A 17797-nucleotide genomic window follows, 5' to 3' on the forward strand; every position below is an offset into this window, starting at 1 on the left:
TTTACATGTAATTACTCATGATACACACAATACTCACGGACACAAAAACTGCACATCCATGTAATTACGCCCACGGATGACACGCACGCACACAGAGAAAAACTGCATTTAGATGTAATTACACACAGAGCGCACGGCAGACGAGAGACGGAGCCAGGATTTTTAGTTTATGGGCTCTAGACTACAATTTCTTTTTTGCTTACTGGATTCTGGATGGATTATTTATACATATTAATTGATTTTCTTAATACAAATACAACGTTTAACCTAAAGCTACTGGCTTCTGCCGAACCTGTAGCTTTAATGTCTCTGCCCCTATGGTGGACACATGCACTAAACTGCATTTACACGCAAAGAGAGAAAGCGAGAGAAGTGAATTTAGACTTGAACGAAGAATTGTGGTATTGTATTTGATATTGGGATAGATAACTTGGAGTGGACAGTTCTAACTGCGAGCAGCTGCAGTGAGTCAGAAGATTGTATTTAGTCCGAATTTGACTCTAGCTATTACTGACTTTTGGATTCGTGATTTTAGATTGAACTGACTGCTATGCATAGGTTTATTGTTAGAAGAAGGAAGAATCCAGAATAATCATTCTACTGACGGATTACGAGGGCTTCAGTAAATGTTTCATTATAAGCCGGTTGATATGAGTACTTCATTTTGTAGCCAGGATCCTTATTCTTAACTATTGATCAGTTGGGAAAGATTTTGATTGGGTTATCTTGTATGACTGGAATATGTGATTATAAGCTTGTCATAATACATAAGACACCAGCAAGAAAGTAACATGTATAAAGATTTAATAACTTGGTATTAGTCATATCTCAGTTGAAATTGGGTAATATGTTTTGTCCTGTTACCGTAAAAAATTGTGTAATGCTAAGAAGTCTTATTGTCTCTACCTCCCAAGGTAGGGGTAAGGTCTGTGTACACACTACCCTCCCTAGACCCCACTTTGTGGGATTACACTGCTATGTTGTTGTTGTTGCTAAGAAGTCTTATGGGGACATTGTATTGAATATGTGCGTTGAAGAATGTTATTTCTTTTCTTTCTCCTTTTCCTTTTAAATAGCAACTTTCCTTAGTGGAGTTTCCAGCATGAGTGCAGGGGCCGTGTTCTTTCTTATGCTTGTGTCCTGATGATCCTACCTATCTCTATCCACTTCATAATATGTGCTTTTCAGAATTCTGTGATATCATACAATGAGTCCTTTATACCATGCAGTTCTAGGTCTTCTTATGCATTAGATAAAGATATCTATTCCGTAGCTTTTTTCATGAGAAGTATACTATGTCTTCGCCTGCTATTATTCTACTGGGTTCTGTAAATTTTTACATTGGTGTATTTGGTTGCAGAATCCATCCTTGATGAAGGAATTCCAAATTTAAATGCTAAAAGCCAATACATCAGGGAAACTGAGAAGAAAATAGAGGAGATTAGTATAGAAATTGACAATCTTACAACCGCTTTGTCCAAATTGCAGGTTTGTTTCTGGCTAGTTTCCAGTTTCTCATGCCTGCTAATATCTGAGTTAGATCTTGTGTTATTACGAGTAGGATCTAAATATGTTGAGGTACAATAGGTTGACATGTAGTGGTCCATTTACATTTGTTGACAGTAGGTAAATGGTAATGCCTTCACGGGTCGTGCTAGAGCGTCTATAATTGATACAATCTGAGTGAAATTCGCATCAATATGAGAAAATAGAAAAAAATGATACACATCCATTCCTCATAAATGCTATCTTTTCCTTTTCTTCAGCATCACTCATCAAGGATTAGTGCTCTAGAAGAAGAGGTATGATTGCCACGTTATCTCAGCTTTTTCTTTACCATACAGTTTCTCATCTTATAAAAATGAAGGAATTGAGTAGGTACAACTCCTTTGGGATGCGGCAAGAAAAAACAACTTCGAGATTCATAAATTGGAGTTCAAAGCTCAAGATGCTGAGAAAAGATTAGAAGTTCTTACCTCTCAAGTCGAAAAGGTAGGTTTGCAAAAGCCATGAGTAAACAATTTCAGCAATTAATATTTCTCTAGTGCAGGTCAAGTGGAAGAAAGTAATTTATGTTATAATGTTGGGTATTCTTTCATCATCCTGAGAATGAGATTTCTGTAGAAGTGTTTTGAAACGTCTTTATTGTTTACTAGGTAACCCGACGCTTAAGATTTCTATTCAGTAGAAGAAATGATCTTTTTTTTTTTGTCCTAGAAATCCCCGAGGCCCATGGAGCACAGTTCGAAACTCGGTGGATAATGGGCCTGCCCCTTTACCCTTCTCCACGTAAATACTAGACTTTTGTCCACGGCATGGTTCGAACCCCTGAGACACACCTAACTCGGACATCATGCGCGTTGCGCTCTCACCGCTAGACCAAAACTGTGGGGTGAAGAAATGATGTTATTTCATGCATAGGAGACAGAAATAGGACCTAACGGATAACAAGATGTCAACAGCAATAACATCTTTCTTGGATTTGGAAAATTGCTATTGTTGTGACTATCAATATACTCTATATGATAATGAAGGAAATTTATAGTGTTCAAAGAAAAAGAAATGGTAGAAGAGCACAAGTGTACTTTGGTCCTCTTAAAAGGTTTTCCTTCACCTACTCTTTTTTGAAGAAATCAAAAGGCAATGACCTGATGCGTTTCTTTTTAGGCAAGAGATGTGGCAAAAAGATTTCCGTTTGAGTATTATGATATTCTGCAATCTTTCATTGATGAACTTTTAACTTGGTTGATAGATGGCTGAAATTGTATCTGAAAAATGGATTCAGATACAACGACTTGAACAAGCTGTTCAAATGGCAGAGGTATCTTTTTGTTTACACCTTGGCTTGAATTTACCATTAGAACTATAATAAAATTGCAGCCAAAGCTAAATCAGAACGTTAAATGTCAGGTGAGAACCCTGAAGGTCAAAAGACAACTAAGGTTCAGTAAATGTCCATTTGTCAAGGTACTTGAAGTCCTAAAATTTTCCTAGCTTGCCAACTCCTTTAGGAACATCGTATATAGATATTGCCATGATCACTCTTGACATTTTCTTTGAAGAGAACTAACACTCTTGTGATCTCCAGTTCATCAAAAACCTTTTCGGCCACCAACTCGAAACGTTGAAGGGAATTCTGCATCCATATGGATCATACAGTATGGCTGATCCTAATTCCTACTGGTCTCAAGCTTTGCATCACTTGCGGAGGACCTTTTCGTCTGCTAGACAATACCATTACGAGGTACTCAAATTTCCTTAATGAGGAGGTTGGGATTAATTAGTGGTCTTTAGCTCGTTAATCACTTTATGAGGTCATATTGTACATCGGTTGTTTCATATGTCTAACGTTTAGTTGTTCTTCCTCTTGAATGAGCAATATCAGAATAAATATTTGTGTTTGAAATTTAACTTGGTAACTGGAGTATCATTATCAAAAAAGTTGGAAACTGGAGTACGTTTGAAATAGGGTCTGAAACAATTTTTGAATTCTTCTGTACTTTTAGGGTAAGATTGTATATACATATTGGATGTACATCCTCAGAACAATGATATGAACTTCTAACAACTTATGTACTATGCAGTTGCAAAGCTTTGTAAAGCAGGAGATAGAAAGGAATGAATTTCCCGCGGCTTTAGCTAATGAAGAAGTGGTGTTCTTAGTGGTAAGAATCTTGATACTGTTGAGTTTTGTGAATTTTATTTATCTTTGCATGTCAATATATGATTTCCCTAATGTCCTTGTTTATGGAAATCTGCTTTTGGCAGGCCTCAGTTCTGATCGTCTTTCCAATTTTAAGTGTATTCATGCTTCTCTTCTCATACTTTAGCTAAGCAGATATTCAAACTGGTGAAAAATTGTACCAAGATTGCAGTTGAGAATAGTGTTTATGCTATTTCTTCTAAGAAAATCTTGAAGGTCGAGAACCTATCTGAGATTGGGTAGGATTCCCCTTAAAGCAATGATTGGTTTACCAAACCATTAGCACATGACATCCAGGAATTATGCATGAAAAGAAGCAAGTGATCACCACGTGAAATTTTTGATCTCTTGTACACTGTAGATAATCATGTCAACAAATTTCACCTCATGGGTTCTTGATGGTAGTTGTTAAACGATGGGTGTGAAAAGCATCATAGCTTAGTTGTCAGCAACTAAGTACCAGGTTCCGCGAATGTAACTGCTGATTTGTTATCTCAAGAAAACTGCTGGCTGTAATAATTTTCCGTGAATCTTCCAAGTATATGAACCAAAAATTTAGAAAAATAAAAGTACGTATCTTCTGGTGCTCTGTTTATTTGCTCTTCCGTATGAAGATTATATGACAATCTTTTCCAAATGAATTGTTGATTCCAACGCATGAGCTGAATGCTTTCAGGATGTTAGATTGGGAAATTATACAGCAAGTAATTTTTTTCAGAGAAGTTAAATGGTTGAAAATCATTGATTGGAGATGAAACCGTACGTTCTAGCTTTTCTCTTACAAAATTGTAGTTGTCTTTCTAGTGTAACGTTTTTAGTGGTATTTTTCTTTATTTTCCTGAAATTACAAAATTAAATCTTGATTAGTATGATTAGACAGTTCCAATCCCGATTTAAAATTCCTTAACAGACCTGAATTATTTTGGGTCATTTGCACGATTGCCCTTCAAAGGCACTGGTCTTTAATTTTTGTTCCTCAAATTGGTGGTCTTCAATTTTTATCTTTTGCTAAAAATTTTCGTTCTTTGTTTGGATTTTAACTCCGTCTTAAAAAACAATTCAAAAATAATTAAAAAAAATCGCAAAAAAAATGGTAGTTTGGATTCAGTAGGGTCAACTGAAATTTGCAAAACTCTGCCTTATGGCAATGTTTTTTTTTGTTTTTTTTTTTACTTAGTTGGAATTTTACAAACTTTTGCCTTAAGGTCTAATTTTTGCTTGAATAGGTTTAATTTTGGGCAAAAGTTAGTCCGTAAGGCAGAGATTTGCATTAAGGCCAAATTTTGGGTAAAAGTTTAACTTACTTCTTCCTAAATAGGCCTAATTTTGCTACAAACTTCTAGCTCAAGCGATTTTATTTTTTAATATTTAAATCGGGAGTTTCGAGCTAAAACAAGTTTTTTACTAATGATCAAAATTGAAAATAAACCCATGAAGTTAATAGTTTGCGTTTGCTCATTGTAACAGGGAAAAACAATTTAAAGATTTCATTCCGCAAAAATTAAAGACCAGTGCCTTTGAAGAACATTCCACACAAAAAAATGAAGGGGGGACAATTTGCAATATTCAAAACAGTAGGGGTCAAACTGAAATTATGCCAAAAGCAACACCAGCTTCTCCCCACATTCCAAATCCTCATCCTAGTTAGCCAGATAACCCAGCTAAGGATAACTTCTCAACAAGAAAAAAGAATGATAACCAAAAAATGGAAGACACAACATGGGATCAAAGAATCCAAGCATTAACACACATCATAACCAATCCCACAACTAAACCAACATTTGATTCCCAAATCTTCATTTCTAGCCAAGTCCCATGTTATCTCAACTGGGACTATCCACCAATTCTATGCACCAAATCTTCCACCAACACTTTCCCTTCAGTGTATCTGAAATGGGCTTTCTCAGTTTTCCTGAAAAGGGTTTCAAGACTTGGGGCACCTGAAACTTCATGGAGGTCCAAATGCCCATATCAACAACCCCCACCACTGGTACTGGCCAAAGGGATAGAGGAAGCTCAGTGGGGAGATGAAGAGAGGAGACAATATGTGAGGAAAAGGTTCAAAAGGAGACACTTTGGGAGTGATGTTCACCCTTTGATTCCATTTATTGTGCCTAATCTCTTGTTGTTCTCTCTTCTGTTATGGAACCCTTTTCCAATTGATGGGTCAGATTCTTGAATTTGGAGCTTGTTTGTGATAAGGTTGTTCCTAGTTTTGTTTTCTTCAATCCTAAATTGGGAATATATGTTTCCCTTGATATTTTCTAACAAAGATTTGGTCAAGAAATTATCTCAAGTTAGTAAATAGGAAGTATATATCTGCAAAAAAGAACTGCTTATATATTGGATAAATGCTACTTTTTTTTCTTTTTTTCTTCTTGCTTCAGACACAATGTTCAAAGCAACAGTTGTATGCTTTAGGTAGAATGAAGTTTGGGATTGAACTCAATGATCATCTTAACAAATTGCTAAATAAATCGAACCGCGAGAAATGATTTATTTCTAGTGCTGTTAATAGTAAAAGTTATGGATGGAACTAATTCAGTGACTGGTGAATTGGTTAAACTAGCAATTTCAACTTTCATGTTTGAAATAGGTGCTTTGGTGGAGGAAAAAAAAAAAAAGCACTTAAGCTCAATTTTGATTGAAGTGGCTTAAGAAGATTGTTGCATTTTGGTAGTACTATACTATATTTTCTCAAGGAAGCATCATGTCTCTATTAAGGCCATACTGAGAGGATATGATTGATAAGTACAAGAAGTTTGAGCATTCAATTTAGAACCCCAAGACTTTTATAAATTCTTTTGGATGCCCTTGTAATCTGGCGTGGGACCTTATGTAACTTAACTGAGCCCTAATGAACATACATGTTTCATAACAGTTTTATCAAAGATTTGCTTTAGTTGAGCATCTAACCCAAAAACCTTGAAGCAATAGTAAATTGGTTCGAGTCCTTTGTAAATGTCTTTGGATGCCCTTATACCCATAATTAGAAGTATGCATCCTATTAATCAAGGATAATGTAACACGGTTTTCTTCCTTGTAATAGAAAATGTTGTAGTAGACAGCTACAAGTGCAACAGGTAAACGTTAATTAGTTGAAGGGAACCAACAATTCAACAAACTTCCAACTTATTTTGTATGGATACCATACTTTCCATTCCAGTGAAGGAAATGTGAACCTCCAATAGTGACCCTGCATGTGAGTTTCTGTTGAATTAAGACGAAATGCACATGCTCTTAAATAGTGAAATAGACTTTCTTTGTTTCTTTTATAGTTTCTCACCGGGGTTGGTTATCTGTATTGGGACTCCAACTAATTCGGATTCACGTCGAATAGACACATTTCCTACCAATTTTTTTCCCATATACATCAAGCTCGAACACGAAATTTTTAATTAAAATGGAAGGATGTTCTTCGTCCCATCGTAACCATTGGTGGTAGTGAAATAGACTTGCTTTCATTGTCAATATGTCATTTCGTATTGTGGCGCACTTTTTTTGAATTTGAGGCCATTTCCATTTGTCGAATGTGATGTTCATATGATCCTGTTTCTTTCCATTATCGTTCCTATCTTGCCCAAATATGTTTACTCCAACACTTATTTCTCTAAATATAAAAGAAATAGGAATTCGTCTTCCAAAATTAACTAAATGTCAATTTGACTCCGTTATTAGTGGTAATTGATTGAGAAGAGAAAAGAATTAAAAAAAAAAAAAAAAAGAGTTAAGAAAAACTCTTCTTTATAATAACAATAAACGAAAACAAGAACAAATGTTCTATTTCAAATATCCAATTAATGAGAGCAAGTCATCCTCACAGCGATGGAACAAACAAAGCAAGAGGCCTTTTTAAACACTTGTTATCCCACATGAAATAAAATATTCAGTGGAAAACTTAATGGTAAGTAAAACAATTAGGAGTAAGTGGTAACTCAGTGATGTAGTATATACTATTACAAAAGGATATAATTACAAATAAACCAAAGTTTTAATTTGTCTATGAATGCATGTCTAATTAGACACTTGATTCGAATTAATATATGTTAATGCTTCATATTCAAGGTAACACATAATACCAGAAAATGGAAAAATTATTTTACTAGAGTACTTTTAAAAAAGATTGTTTATTTTCCTCTTTGATGTCTTTAGGGTTGGGGCGGGCTAAGAAGAATTATCAAAGATGAAGGTGGAGCTTATATATATGAATACATGAAAATGAAATTACGCTAATTTCTCCGATATTATCTCCTGGATTGACTCCTCTTTTAGAATTATCTAAAGAACACAAGACTTTGAGACATTACTAATTGGATCTTTTGTCCAAATAATAACATTTCCAATTTTAGTAGAGATATAATTTCAACTTTTTAAATAATTAATTAAAATAAATAGTGGACTTCCAATTACCATGGCCGCTAATCACGCACCAAATTACTAAACCCAAGAAAAAGAGTGTGAAAAAGAAAGAGAGAGAGAATTGATTGGTCAAACTCTTTACTTTTGTTTGGCTTTTTCTTTTTAGTTTTTTCTTTATTGTGGATGGATTGCTCGTTTCAACTAATACAAAGGTTGACAATAAAGTTAGTTTAATTGAACTAATTGTCCCCTTTCTGTTGTCTATCCCAAGAGATGGGGCATAATCACTCCTTAATTAACTTCTATCAAATCAGATCAATGTGCTTCTTATTAGTCCATTTAATAGAAATAATAAAATGGAGCTTGATTAGGGCAAAATTTTAATTATTCCTCCTTTTCATCAGTCAAAGTTAATGGATTTTGAAATCCAGACTTCTTAATTAATCATGTTTAAATGGGATTTTTTTTTTTTTTAAGCTTTTGGACTTTATGGGGTTTCCATGGAAGAACTTCAAATCTCATGATTTTACTTCGGAGGGACTTTAGAAGATCTTTTCTCTTCTTTTCTTTTTTGTTGGGGTGGAAGGGAGGGGGAGAGAATATTATTTTACCTATTAAATTATATGATTTTCTAAATCACAATTGAATAATTTGTCATGTATCTCTTAAAAGAAAACAAAAAAAAAAATGAAAGCGAATAAGCAAAGATTAGGTACATTTAATTTTTAAATTAATCACTTCAGAGTTGTTTATCTGAAATCAGAAAAAGTTGCATAATTTAAACTTAACCTAGACATATTAAAATTTTCCTAAGAGCCTTCATATAGATTTCATTGACTTTGAATAATTTTGTTCGAAAATTACACCCGCTCCGTGTCTCTACGGTTAATACACTCAATCAAAGATTGTTATTAGAACAAATAGAAATGAGCATCTCTTTCGCAAATAATTTAAAGTTGTATTAAACTCTTAATTGAGAGCACGCTAGATATAAATAGAAATGAACAAACTTCTACATGTTATATGAAGCATTTCTATAGAACGTGCAAGAAAATTAAACTTCTAACGTATACAAATTTTCACGTACTATTAACATGTACTAAATAGTAACAATGTGTATTTTACTCCAATAAAATCAAGTAAGAGGGGTAGTTAAATAGTTTAACCACTCATGTGTCATTGTGGCTAGCTCGAGGTCTTATCTTGGGCTACCCCCAACCACCACATTTCTAGTGCAGTTCATGGAGTACTGTACAGTCAATCAAGCCATAATTTATGGGCAGGTCTACTTCATTATAGGGCATGGCCTGCAACCAAGGTCCAACCCTACCATGATACACTTTACACCATGACTAGGATAAACCCTAAATCCGATTGTCACCCCCCCCCCCCCAAACCCACGCCACACAACTCCCTCCCCACGTAATTAGAGGTTGGCAAATGGACTATTTGAGCGAATTTAGTCATATCAAAGTGAGCTAAATAAATGATTGGCATAAACCTAGCTGCCCAAACATTAGTTGTGCTGAAATGAATTGGGTCAAGATTGTTAAATAACGGGTCATAGCTCAATCCATCTAATTTTTACCGATTTCTTTTTATATAATTTGTTTTAATTACCAAACAAAATTAATAATATTTTTTTTCTTCATTATTATAGTTATATATATAACATATATCAAATTAAAAATTATTTAAATATATTAATAAGGTCTCTCATGAGTCAATTTCATTTACATATTAGCTAAGATCAGTTAGGTGGAATGAATTTGGGCAGATAAAAATTAACTGAGTTAATAGATATGCGGGTATTAACTACAAGTGAATCTATAATTTAAGTTTTATGGGTTCAACCTTTAAAGTTCTTAGCATTGAACTCATTATACTTTTAAAGTTAAATGTTCATATCTACTATTTGTTGCATTTATGAATTTTGCTTTTGCATGTAAATTTATATTTCACATCAAATGTACTGGGTTCAGACGAACCCGATACCAACGTTGTGCATCTGCCTTTGTTATTAACTCACCCAAACTTAAACTGATTAGATGACTGCTCTTTTCATTGCCAAATTTTATCACCTCTAACATCAGAGGCGGATGGAACACTATAATTTGGGGTTCAATTGAACCCCAAGCTTTCACTTGGGTGATAAATTTATGTATAAAAATTTACTAAAATTACAATAAATAGTAGATATGAACTCATAACTTTAGAAATATAATGGTTTAGTGCTAAAAATATAAGATGTTGAACCCCTACAATTTAATCCTAAATCTGCCTCTGTCTAACATAATTAAAGGAGAGTAGGAATATATAAATTGGCCTACGACTGTCTTCGTGATAATATGGTTCAAATTGTAGTTTGCACTCACGGGCGAGATATATTAATCGATCAAGTGAGTGAAAATGATGCCAGATCATAATTAGTTCAAATCTCAATAGGAGCAAGAAATATTAAGTAGTTTTTATTATATGTCTACAAATCTCAATAGGAACAAGAAATATTAAGTAGTTTCTATTATATGTCTAAATTGTGATTGTTAGAGCTCAATGTGTTGATTGGAGATAGTAGAAACCTCGTAAAATTATTTAGGTACACGGAAGCTAAGGTAATGCGATCACCACTGCTATAAAACTAATTTCATTCTTTTGGTGATTAGTCTAACCCCTAGAACATAATTCCCTCTCAATAACAACATGCTAGACTTTTAGATTCTTAATTTCTCATACAGTATCCACATGCATCACTTTAAGAACATATAACTAACTCCGTTGGACTTCTTACACCAATTCAGAAATCTATCTTAATTTGGGTGGTTGAACTGCACACTTTCTAATAGTCCTCCCTTTGAAAAATTGGATCAAAATTAAATTTATTTTAATTTTTAGGTCGATATTATTTTGCGGCATTGAATATGATTCTTTCAATATTTCATCAAACTTTTAAGACGAGGTTCATAAATTGTTAGAAATATTTATTTCTAATACAACTATAAGTGTACAAGCCAACAGTTTGTAAGAGTAGTCGCCTTGATCATAAATCCAAAAAAAGAATGGAGGCACCTATCAATACATTTTGAAATAAATATCAATAAATACAAAGTAGTAAAAAACAGAAAATAAGACAAAAGAGGGAAATATAGGGACTAGGATCAATGTGCCATTAATTTTCAACCAACTCAACTGTCAATTACTTTTGATTTGCATACACTTTTTTTCTGATCAAACGGCCAAAAAAAAAAAGAAGGAATTTTGTAATTGCTAATTAAAAGATGAACAATATTTTATTATTTAATCTCTCCTCCTAAATTTGGGATTGCACTTAGTGCAATTAAGTATCCCGTCTTCTTCAATTTATTGATCTTTAACTCCATGTGTTTCTTTCTTTATTGGTTTGGGGTGTTTCAAGTACTAACGTTTTTGTTTTATGTAGGGGCCTTTGGGAGTTTAAACTTGCACATTGAGCTACCAATTGATAGAGCTGAAAGCATTTATGTGTACTCGACACATGCATCGCGAATTATTGGAGAAATTTATTTCAAGGTTTTTATATAACGTCAAGTGTTAAATACACGTGCTAAACAATTATTATAATGAAGTGACAAAATATTAATCAAAAAGTGGATGCCACACTGAATATTTGTCGGTAATATGATGAGTTATTTGGTGTTTGCACCTCTAACCGAAAGTCATGGTTTCCGGTCACCAAGAAGCAAAAGGATGCGCAAAATATGTATCTTGTATAGTTGTAAATATAATTCTGTCACATAAGCATGACTGACTGATATGTGTTTCACTTATATCTAACTTATTATATATCGACATCATAAATTATTCTTCACATTATTAGTGTAATTTAACATGTTGTAATAGGTTGTCTATTTTATTTTTCAATTAACTAGTTTAATTTATTATAGACAGTCACCTATAATTTTCTTTTATGTATTGTAAGAAGAACTCCAGTGTATAAATGTTAACTATTTTCGGTTTAGTTTGTAACACTTAAATCGTTGTTACTTTAAATGCGAGGGTAGATAAGTAATTTTCATATATTTTCTACTATTATTTTTCACTTGGTAATCAATCGTATTACCGACTACTAAATATATCAGATGCGAAAAGTCACATATTAGGTTAATTTCATATCCAGGTCACGAACATGAAATTTGTGATTAAAGAAGAAGGAATACTTACCACTTCATCACAACCTTTGTCCATGCATAGTATTTTCTATGCCTAAGCATGCACAATTGAGATAGAGTAGTAGGAAAATTTGAGCATATAAGTAAAAAAGGGTACCCCTATTTGACATAATTAATCTATTGAAGAGTAAGGCACATGGTGTGTGTGTGACATTCGAATCCCATAACTTTCAATGTTCCCCACACTCACATTTTGCTTTCACAGCCACTCCTCAATCCCCGCCTCTTCACCTTCCTATTTTCCCTTCAATCTCCTCACTCGTTTTCCTTCATTTCTACTTGCCTTCTCTTTTTCTCTCCTTTATATTAGTCTTTAATTTCTCTTTTTGTCTTTATTTTTTGTAGTTTCAAATCAATTACCTCTTTTTTGGTTCTACCTCCCAGTAAATACTTTTTTTTTGCATTTTTCGTCTTTTGAGATTCGTAAACTTTGACCAACATTATTAAATGTATTTTTTCACCATATGAAGATGAGAAGAATTACAACTTATAGAGTAGTACTTTTCGTATAGAATTACAACTTATTGAGTTGATTGAATCCAGTTTAGCTTCAAAGATTAGTTAAATTGACTCTCGCGAAGCGAAATATGCCACATAAATTGAAACGAAGGAAGTAAGAGGGAGTGGCAGAGGAGGGGGAGCTGTTATTCCATAAACTCATATGATAATGAATGATTTTTGTTTATATTCAAATATAACTCGAACTTTTGATTTAACAGTTAGAGAGAGAGGAACTCCATCACCTGTCATTCATCTGTTATTTTTGTCTTTAACATGAAATCCAATAGCATCCATTAGAAATTTTTAGTCGGGTCATTAGATTTTTAAAGTGGCTCAGAAGAATTTTGAAAACGTTGTTAGTTATGTTAACCTTCATTTGAAGATCATACATTCCTAATTTACGGTCATACCACAGCTTAATCGTAAAGAAAAGCCCGATTCTTATGTCTTAACAGTTGAATAAAGGAAATTTAACAACTGTACCTAACAAAATGAAATTAGTTACCAATTTAGGTTTCACATTTATTTTGATTGCCAATTGAGTTAATGTAGTGGGAAATTTTGGCCAGGATTTTACTTACTTACAACCTACCACTACCACCTCGGGATCCTTTGCCAGATGCATCAAAAGTTGCGTAAACCCTAAAAGCTTAAAGTTATTTTCTTTAGAATCATTACTGATTTTGTTGTGTTCTTGAAAAGTTAATTGAGTTAAATATATGGAAAGAAAAAAAAAATACTGCGATTATTCAGCTAAAGCATCAGGATTACGCTTTTGAGCCGCATGACTGAATCTTAAGGACAAAGTTAAAATCCATATAATTGTTGTTTTCTGCAAGTGCCATATATAATAAACGTACGGTTCTAGAGGAAATTAGTACAATAACTAAAACAAGTCAGATAAATTGAATTTAACTTATACATACGTTAGAAATATAATACAGTAACTTTTATAATAATAGTAAATTTTAACATATTATGTAAGTTATCTGTCTTATGAATTATCGATTCATTTACTACAAATAGTTATCCTTAATTACTTTTCAAGTGACATAATAATATACGTAACGATTTTGTTACCATATAAAAATTAAACTTGATACGAATTAGAAACATCCATCTAATGAAGAACCCTTTTGTTAAAGTGCTATAATTACGCATGGGGACCAGTTTCTTCCTTCCATTTTTCCTGTCCCCATTTGCACCTAATAAGCATGAAAATTGGAGGGAGATATAATCACTCTTCACTCAAAAATAAAGAGAATGGGAAAAAAATAAAGAAATTGGAACTAATAAGAAATTCAAAAGAAAAAAATTATACACACAAAAATGAGGGATAAAGAGTCTCTATATAAAGACAGTCCACTGCAAGTTCACAGGCATAGAAGAACTAACATAACACAAATTCTCATCTCTCTTTTTTATCTATCCAAAATGGCTTCCATTGCCAAAAATTTCTCCCTCATTTTCCTCCTTACTCTCTTGTCCTCACTCCAAATTCATGCAAGGGATGGCCAATTTTTCAACAAAGTCCCTAGCAACAATGGTGAAAAAGAGACACAAACAGTTGTTCCCAACAAAGAGCAAGAGCCAACTTTCATGCCTGAAAATGAAAATGGTGCCTATGGTCTTTATGGTCATGACTCTGTTTCCACCCCCACAACCACTAACACCAACAACCCCAATGTCAACAATCTTCCCAACAGCAAATACCTTCCCAAAAATTACAACCCTGTTTCTTACGTGACTGTCGCTGAAGACGACACAAACAAAAACAATTTCAACAACAACAACAACAACGAGTTTGCGACCAAGCACACTACTGCCACTACCACCAACACAAATAACAACCAATTCTACAGTGGTCCCACCAATTACCGCAGCAGCAACAACAACAACAACAACCAAGAACAGTACTATAATGGCGTCAGTGATTTTAGTACTAAGAACCACCACAACAACCAGCAGCAACAATTCTACAGCGGCGACAGCCTTTACAGCAACAACCAACAGTACTACAACAACGACAACACCAACAACATTAATAACAACAACGACGACGACGATGAGGAGCAGTACTATAACGCTGCTAACACTTACTACAACAACAACAACAACAATAACTACCAGCAACAAGGGTTGACTGAAACAAGATTGAGTGCTAGGAGTTACAGCACCAACCCAACAAATTACGGAAACAATTACAACAACAACAACAACAACAATCAAGAACAGAGCTACTCTGCTAATTACAACAACAACAACAATCAAGAACAGAGCTACTCCACCAACTACAATAACTACAACTCTGGCAAGGCTAATTACAGGGTGCACCAGCAGCAAGGGATGAGTGACACAAGGTTCTTGGGAAATGGGAAATTCTACTATGATATAAATGCTGGGACACATGCAAGGAATCCATATGAAAATGCAAGGGAATTTGCTGCAATGAACCAACAGTACAACAACAGGAACTCTTATGGCACCAATGAGTACAACAACAACAACTTTGAGAATGAAGCGGAGTTCGAGAACATGCCTTGAACAATTGTTCAACAATTGAAAACAAAATTGTTATAACCACAGTGAGCCAAAATATATGTTATGTGTCCCAGTTATGATTGATGTTGTTGTCCTTTTTTTTTTTTTGGTTCTAAGTTATTAGATAAAGTGTTAATTAAACAACAGATTATTTTTGGGTGTTTTATGTATAATTATGATGGAATTCTAATGATATATGGCTATGAATATAGGTTTTTGTACGTATATTTGCTAAAAAATAAAATCAATAATTAAAACATTGTAGGGATCGCTTAACCTCAACTAAGGGTAAGATACATATATTCATCTGCAGTAAATGCTGTATCTACGCTAGTAGTTAGCTAATGCGTATTTTACTAATCTCCAGTAAATGCTGTACCTATTATTATGTCGCTTAGTGTGATTCTGTTAGTCTATTAGTGAGAGATGAAGCTTATTCTGAATTTCATTTCTGACAAATAGATAATTATCATGCCAAGTAGTGTGTAGCATGCTTAATTATGATTGATATTACCACTTCATCAGAGGTATGGGTACCTAACGAAATTAGTTTGTGCTCATCTTTGACTATTCTATGAGTATCTGACACAGTACTTTGTAATAATACAGATATAAAGTCACTTTATCCATCAAAACTTAGAAACTGTATGTGGAAAAAAAAATTAGCTACATAATATTTTTGCGCCAATTGAAATTTAAATTGTGGTCTCTCACGTTTATGATATTGAAGTATGAGAGTAACAATTCGAAAATCTCAGGCTCGATTTTAGTTACAATATTTTGTGTGAGTCCCTGTGATGTACTCTTAGCGGGCAAGATTATCTTGGCAACTGTACTTGTAAGTTGAACAGGTTATATGATGAATTAATGAAAGGTGCGTACAAATTGATCCGATCACCATCAAAATAGAAAAATAACAAACACAGAGAAAGAAAGGCAGACAGAAAGAAGAGAGAACAGACACCAGTAGTAAATACTTTTGTGGTGTCAATTTTTGGTTTGCTTTTATTTTATTTTTATTTTCTTTCAAAATATTTCCTCTTTCACTCAAATAAAGACGGTCATCAGTTTTTACTTTTTAGAACCATAGATTTATTTTCCTTTATCGTAGTATTGTCCACAATTCATTTATTTTCTTCCTTTCTTTCTCTATTTGTTTTAAAGACAGAGACTTGTATCAACATAGTTGCCATTTCTTCCACCAACATTTATTAACAACCATTGTTTCCTCCACCAGTTCCATGACCATTTCGTTCTCAAGCATTTAATGCTTGAAAATTCTGCATAAAAGCCCCAACTTTTTTATCTATAAATTATGTATTCGTGCTTTACATATATTTATTTTACCTTGTTAATTCTAGTTATGGCGTTATGACATTAATATATAATACTATAATTTTTTAACGATGAACTCCTCCCGCCCTCTAGTTCTGGCCCTAAACCTTGCCTACCAAGTACCAAATGACCTTATACAACAGGTACCTACATTTCATCTTCATTGCAACCAAAAAGTAATTCTAAGTAATGTACAACATGAGACAAAACTCATTAATAAAATTATTATTTTTCTAATTTCATGAAGTGTGATTCTTCGAGCTTCTTTTTGGATAAGGCATAGATATGGAGAAGGCAAATTAAATTCATCAGTGCCGATGTAGCATAGTTCGGTGGATGGGCACTAATAAATATTGGAGGGACCCCTCATCCACAGACAACCTTCTCCACAATGCGTTGATTTGTCCACATATCAAATATGTATGTAAGTGAAAGTTGCATAGGGGCATGGCACCATTTGGAGCTGATGGCGAGAGTCATATGCTACAATTAAATGATATAAAAACAAAAAGATAAAAAAAAAATATTATATACATTGTCCGTGTAAATAATTTTTATGTTATCGGGTGTATTTTAACATGTTATAGTCAGTTATCTACCTACTTTTGCAGTTTACTAATTTCACTTGCTATGAACGATTATCAATAGTTTTTTTTGAGGTCACTTGATATTATAAAATTATTTTGTATTTGTCGATATAAAAGCTCAAAATAAAATAGATAAATAAAAGTCACAGACCAATACCTATTTCATTGGACTTTTGTCTGCCTGCCGTGAATGGCGGGTTGTCTTAGAAATCTTCCTTTGATTTTCCTTTTTCTAAAAATAAATTAGAAAGAATAAATCTTTGGTGTTGGTCTTTCAATGTATGCTTCAAGCTTCTTAAAGAACTTTTTGACTTTCTTTTATCTCTTTGAATGGAAACTATAGTACTTGTCATATTCCTTTAGAGTTCTTTTCAACTCTCTTTTTTTACTTCTTTTTCTTTTGCTTTAATTTTATCATTTCTCACTATGATTGCAGCAAGCAAAGTTTAAGTTTTGGAAAATTGGATGGAATTTCATTATGAGGTTGCTTCTAGACACAATTCTTAGTGACAATTAAAGTCATGCGTCATAATTAGATATTGAGTATTGGTACTCCGTTTGCTTTA

At 33.6% G+C, this 17797-nt stretch overlaps 3 protein-coding genes across 3 annotated transcripts; all 3 read left to right on the top strand.

Annotated features, from left to right (window-relative positions):
* Positions 1–298: 298 nt before the first annotated feature.
* On the top strand, positions 299–4292 carry LOC132044876 (uncharacterized). Its single transcript, XM_059435413.1, has 9 exons — positions 299–1235; positions 1361–1488; positions 1767–1802; positions 1879–1992; positions 2753–2821; positions 2911–2967; positions 3089–3244; positions 3585–3665; positions 3769–4292. The coding sequence occupies exons 1-9, from the start codon at positions 1208–1210 to the stop codon at positions 3832–3834; spliced, it is 735 nt and encodes a 244-aa protein (XP_059291396.1). The 5' UTR covers positions 299–1207; the 3' UTR covers positions 3835–4292.
* A 964-nt stretch (positions 4293–5256) lies between these two features.
* LOC132044885 (uncharacterized) lies at positions 5257–6067 on the top strand. Its single transcript, XM_059435422.1, has one exon. The coding sequence runs from the start codon at positions 5409–5411 to the stop codon at positions 5880–5882; it is 474 nt and encodes a 157-aa protein (XP_059291405.1). The 5' UTR covers positions 5257–5408; the 3' UTR covers positions 5883–6067.
* An 8071-nt stretch (positions 6068–14138) lies between these two features.
* LOC132044893 (uncharacterized) lies at positions 14139–15530 on the top strand. Its single transcript, XM_059435431.1, has one exon. The coding sequence runs from the start codon at positions 14203–14205 to the stop codon at positions 15310–15312; it is 1110 nt and encodes a 369-aa protein (XP_059291414.1). The 5' UTR covers positions 14139–14202; the 3' UTR covers positions 15313–15530.
* The last annotated feature ends 2267 nt before the right edge of the window (positions 15531–17797 follow it).

Source organism: Lycium ferocissimum, chromosome 2, assembly GCF_029784015.1.
Source record: "Lycium ferocissimum isolate CSIRO_LF1 chromosome 2, AGI_CSIRO_Lferr_CH_V1, whole genome shotgun sequence".
Taxonomy (NCBI): Eukaryota; Viridiplantae; Streptophyta; class Magnoliopsida; order Solanales; family Solanaceae; genus Lycium; species Lycium ferocissimum.